Consider the following 5,496-nt stretch of genomic DNA (forward strand, 5'->3'; position numbering starts at 1 on the left):
ACTTGAGCCTAGGAGTTGGAGGTTGCTGTGAGCGCGATGCCATGGCACTCTACCCAGGGGGGATAGCTTGGGGCTCCGTCTCAAAAAAAAAAAAAAGAAATAGGCCTCCTGGCAACTGTAGTACTATTCTTGATCTGAAGAGGACTTGGGAATCTCGAAAGCTACCTGTGTTTTCCCAACATTCCTGACACCTGCAGCCAGCTGGTCCCAAGTCCCCAGCACGGCCTGGGAGGAGTGTGATGTTCTGGAGCAAAGCCCCTCACAGAGTAGGAAGTCTAAACTCTAACTCCATTCTAGCCCTGTTCCTAAGTTGCTGTGGGAGCTTGTGCCCAGTCATGTCAAGCTGTAGCCCCAGTCCTCCAGTCTGAAAATGAGGGATCAGTAGTCCTAAAACTTGTAATGGAGTCTTTGTGGGCATCTTTGCTCATCGCATACAAACAAGGAATAATTTTACTAGCCAAAAATTGTTTGAAGGTCTCCACACCCTGGATCACACAACTAAGTCACACAAAATACTTTAAACTAAATCAACTTTTTAGTTTTTCTGTTAATGCTCATTGTTACCTTCATTGGGTAGGTGTGGGGAAGCAGATGCCAAGGGTTGAAGATCTACTAGAAAAGGTTTTGATAAATTGTCAAAGCCAGTTGCTAGATACATGGGAGTTCCTTATACTTCTGCGTATATCAGAAAATGTTCATAATATTTAAAATCTTTTTTTGGACTGTACCTAACAAATGCAATCAGTGTAACCTAATTCTTTGTACCCTCAATGATCTCCAAACAATTTTTTTTTTTTTTAAGAAAAGAGCCTTGCTAGTTCACAGGAACCTCAAACTCTTGGGCTCAAGTGATCCTCCTGCCTCAGCCTCCTGAGTAGCAGAGACTACAGGACATAACTACGGGTTAAAAAGTGAAGCTCGGTCTCTCCAGGTTTAGAGGGTAGACACTACATGAAGCAAGAACAGCCCAGTTCCTAAATTTCCATCCAAAAGACAACACTTCTAAGCTCAGGGGTAATGCCTCTCTTGCCCCAGACCTCAGACAAAGTATGCTGTTTCCAGGCTCTTCCAGGAGAGTAATTTGTGCCCTCCTGGATCCCAAAGGAACTGGAAACAATTAAGAAGCCAGAACCTCCACTCCGCTTAGACTTTCTCCAGAGCAGCGGTTCTCAACCTATGGGTCTTGACCCACTGTATTAAAAGGCTGCAGCATTAGGAAGGTTGAGAACCACTGCTCAAGAACAAGCTCTCACACAATGACTAAGGGGACTGCCTTCCTTTGGAGGCCTGGGGTTAAGATGAAATGAGAGTTAGGTGAAGTGCCCATATGGTGGCAATTCTGGTGGGAGCAGTTTCTTCTCACTTTCTTGTACGGGCAGGTTACCACCCCCTCCTCTCTGTACCCACTTTCCCTACTAATCAAACATACAAGACAACAAACAGCTCAACAGTTGGGGCTTGATGGATAATCTCCCTCCTGGGTCTTTCAGCCTCTGCTGCAGCTTCCTCACCTTCCTTCACACCTAAGCCTACAGGCTGCACCCTTGCCCCCACCCCAAGCATCTCTGATTCAGTCATCAGCTCCATACCATGGCCAGGTCTCAGTGAGTTTGGCTTTCCACAGGGCTGGGAGACTCTCCTGGGAAACTGCTTGGTCCTGAGCCACCACTCTCTCTGGCCTTCCTCCCTGGCCCTTTCTCATTGTTCCCCCTTAGTCCCCATGCCTGACACTCCTCCTGTCTCTGAGGCATGCTTGTTGGGGTTTCTGTGGACATAGTCCTGGCACTTTGTCTCTCCCCTCTTTCCTGAGAGAGCTCCTCAGTGGCCAGGCTTTGCCTCATGCTCCCACCTAAACCTCTGCAGCCCGACTGCCCTCAGCTCCATACCTGGCACCTCGGCATCTCACACTGAGCTTTCCATCCCATCCATCCCAAACCGCTTCCTCCCACTGGCTCCCATCTGAATACATGCACAGCCATCGCCAGGTATGCCTGCTGCGCCGTAGGAGTTCTTCTCAAGTGCACATCTCTCTGCTCCGCGCATCCATCAGCAAGCCCCACTATTTTACCTCCAAAATACATCTCCAAGCTGTCCACCCTGTCTCCATTACTGCCACCTGAATCTACAAGTATTCCTCTGCTTAAAAACCTTCAGTGGCTTCCAAGAACACTCAAAAGTGAACCAGCTTTTGACCAGACCCTGCCAGGCCCTATAAGACTGGACCCTGCCTGCCTCCCCAGCCACGTCTGGCCTCTTCCTCCCTTACTCTTTTCATCCGGGGCGTGCAGTTTGCCAAATAAGCCAGGGCCTTGCTGGTGCTGTTTCCTCTATCTAGAGAAGTCTCTGCTCCTCATGCCTCACACAGCCAGCTCTTTGGTTCCTTTAGATCTTAACTGAAATGTCCCTTCTTCCAGGAAGCCCATCTTGACCACACTGCCTAAAGCAGGCCTCTGTTATTTTTTATCAGCCCCTTGATTCAATTTGTCCAGAATGTCAGCTCCGTGAGGGCAGGGACCATATACACACAGAGCCTAGTACACTGCCAGATACAGTAAGTGTTCAATGAACATTTGCTGGAAGAACCAACCAACCAGTTGCTACTTGAGGGGAGACTGAGGCTCAGGTAGGGTCTGACAACAGCCCTAGACGGCGGCAGAACCTAACTTCTGGCTTTCCAGTTATAGAAGACACCTCACCTCCCTTTTCCAGCGTGCCAGCCATTCGTCCCGCTTGCGCTTGCTGATGTAGTAGGGGTCCCCCGCCTGGAAGGTGAGCCGCGGCATGGGCCGCTGGCGGAGGCTGGACTCCCAGCCCAAGCCACCCCGCAGCCGGCCCCGAGCGCCCTAGGACAGAGAGATGACAGAGAGGCATTAAAGTGGGCACTGATAGCCCCCCTGCAGAGTTTATTCCTCCTAGAGTGGGGCTGCGGAGGCACTCCCCTGGAATGGCATGTAGAAACTCCCAGATAGGGAAGACAACTCTGGAAGGGCTGGGCAAGCCCTGTCCAGGACAAGAAGTGGGGGATGTGCGTGGTGGGGTGGGGGCTCATGGACACAGACCACTTTGTGGGGGGGGGGGTTCCTGGTCTCTGGAGGAGGATGAGCTGGCTGCCTTGCTGGGGGACTTCCAACCCTACACCTACTTCCTCTCCTCACAGAGGGATGTGTACACAAGGGGGGCCTCCCTCTGCCCCCCTCCCACACACGCCACAGTTGGGGAAAGAGGTGTGGCTTTCTTCTAGAATCAGGATCCACAGAGCCCCTGGGGGGTAAGGAAAACACTTGCCTCCATTTTCATGGTTTCAATGTTGGTCTCCTTCTGTTCTTTGCCTGTGGAAAGGAAAGAACAAAGGGACCGTTGGCAGAGGTACAGGAGTAGCTGGGAGGCCCCACCTTGTGCCTGGGGTTCCTGCCACAGGGGACAGAGGTCCTCCAACCATTTCGTGTTTAGGTGTCAAAATGATGGCCTGTCACATGCCAGGCACTGTGCTCAGCACGAGGCCTACAGCACAGACAGAACTGAGGCAGGGTTTGAACCCCAAGTATGAAGGAACAAGAGGAAAGTGAGGGCTATGGTTTCTGGCCCGTTGACCCTGTCTCACATACGCAGCAGAGGACTAAAAAGCACCTGCTGCTCCCAGTCAACAGAGCTCCTTTGCCAGAAGATGGAGGGGCAGAAGGTGAAGGGGTACAATTAGGCTGCACTTAAGAGGCCAGAGTGTAGAATCTTTCCCGCCCTGGGCGGAAGTGCTTGGCTGCTCGGTGTGGGGGCAAAGATGTCCTCCAGGCATGGGTGTGTGTTGAAGGGGGAGGGGCAAACACTGGGCCATCTGGAACAAGACCTTGGTGAAGCAACGTGATAAGACTCAACTGCCTCTCCTGGAAAATAAAGATGCTGGAGATGGTTTCTGAGGTTTTCCTGCAGTTCTAATTATGATGGTTCTCTTATTACCTCATTCTGTCCCTCCATCCCCTGCCCTACTCTCAGGCCAAGAGTTCAGGCTTTACTCTTAGACTTGGAGTTGGAGTCCAACTGTCTCTGGTGACTTAGGTAACCTCTCCTAGCCTGTTTTCTTCACTGAATCAAGGTAGAAAAACGTTCTAAAAGCATCAGGTTCTTGTGTCCATTAAGTGTTTAGAGCAGGGCTTGGCATACAATAGGTGCCCAACACATGCAAGTGTTCCCCTTCCCTAAGAATTGCCGGATACACAGCAGTCCTTGCTCCTCTTGCCAGTTTCTCCGCAGTTCCAGGAAAATTAGTGCCCTTTCCCTGCGCTCCTCCGGGATGCCCTGCCCCCTCCACAGGCCACACCCCAGGGCCCGGTCGTTTGCCTTCCCCAGCTTCCTGCTGGAGTTTGGGGGCCCTCCTTCCACCTGGGCCCATGAACTTCTTTCTCTGAAGTTGAGAACATTGAGTTTGGGCCCAAAGCAGGAAGGTCACCAAAGTTGGCTCCTGGTAGCTTGGGGTGGGGGGAGACAAAGAGCCCAAAACGGAAAAAACAGCCCCTACTTCATCTCCTGGCTCGGAGCGGAAGCCAGCCCGGCAGTCAGCGCGGCCTCTGGATGCTCAGCCCGCCGAGGGTATTTCCCTCCGGCTCACCAGAAAGTCCCGGGCTCTGCCTGCTCTGCCACGGGGCCCTGCAGTTGGTCCTCAGCAGCAGTGCCCTGGGTGACAACACTGGGGAGGGAGGGAGGAAGGGCCACCCCACGGGTCGGGACCCTGACGTCGGGCATATCATGCGGGTGGCCACGGGGGCGGCTCCCAGGCGTCTGCCATGGGCACCTGCGTGGGTGGGTGAGAGCGTGTATTTGCCAGTGCTTTGTATGTGACCCGCCTTTTAAGGTGTGTCACACCCGTCATGTCTGTCTCCCCCTCCCCACTTCCTTTCCGGCCGCTCTGCCCCCACAGCCTGCACCCCACCTTTTTCCGCAAACCCCCGCCCGGCCAGGCCGACCTCCACTCTCTGCCCGCAGCAACTCCAGGCGGCCAGGAGGGGGCGCTGGGAGCAGCAGCGTCAGCGGGGTTGGGGGCTGGGCGCGGGGCACCCCGCGCTGGCTCCGGACAGTCTCCACCCGAGACAGCACCCTCTCCCCAGCCTCCTTTGGACTGCGAACGTTCCCACCCGGACCCTTCCATGGCACTGGATTAACATTTACAGCGAATCACATATTCACTTAAAGAAAATAAGGGCTGAGAAGGAATGTGAGATGACTGAAGACCCGTCCAGCCCTTAAATTCCGCAGACAAGGAAACTGAGGCCTGGAGAATGCAGTGACTTCCGGCCAGAGCTAAGACGAGCTTTCAGGGCTCCTGATGCCCCAGCCAACTCCCTCCCCTGTGCGCCACCATCGTTCCTTGATGTGCACCCCTTTCCTGATTCCCCAGGATACCCCAAACAGAATGGCTTTTCCTTATGCAGTTTCCAACTGGCTTCTTTCTGGAATTTTCTCCCAGATAGACTCTGCGCATGCCCGCTTGATATCTCTCTCTCTCTC

At 53.3% G+C, this 5,496-nt stretch overlaps 1 protein-coding gene across 4 annotated transcripts in view; it reads right to left on the reverse strand.

Moving 5' to 3' along the window:
• DNMT3A (DNA methyltransferase 3 alpha) overlaps positions 1-5,496 on the reverse strand; it is a 104,148-nt gene that overhangs the window by 36,557 nt on the left and 62,095 nt on the right. For 2 of the 4 annotated variants that reach the window (XM_023511849.1, XM_012803766.2), the window contains exons 5-6: positions 3,286-3,329; positions 2,697-2,843 (exon numbers count right to left, since the gene is read on the reverse strand). In XM_023511849.1, the coding sequence (XP_023367617.1) occupies positions 2,697-2,843; positions 3,286-3,329 (191 nt within the window). Of the gene's footprint in view, positions 1-2,696; positions 2,844-3,285; positions 3,330-5,496 lie in introns of those variants that run through there. The other 2 variants (XM_023511850.1, XM_012803764.2) reach the window with 1 other exon arrangement.

Source organism: Otolemur garnettii, unplaced genomic scaffold (genome assembly GCF_000181295.1).
Source record: "Otolemur garnettii isolate 467f Iridium unplaced genomic scaffold, OtoGar3 scaffold00022, whole genome shotgun sequence".
NCBI lineage: Eukaryota > Metazoa > Chordata > Mammalia > Primates > Galagidae > Otolemur > Otolemur garnettii.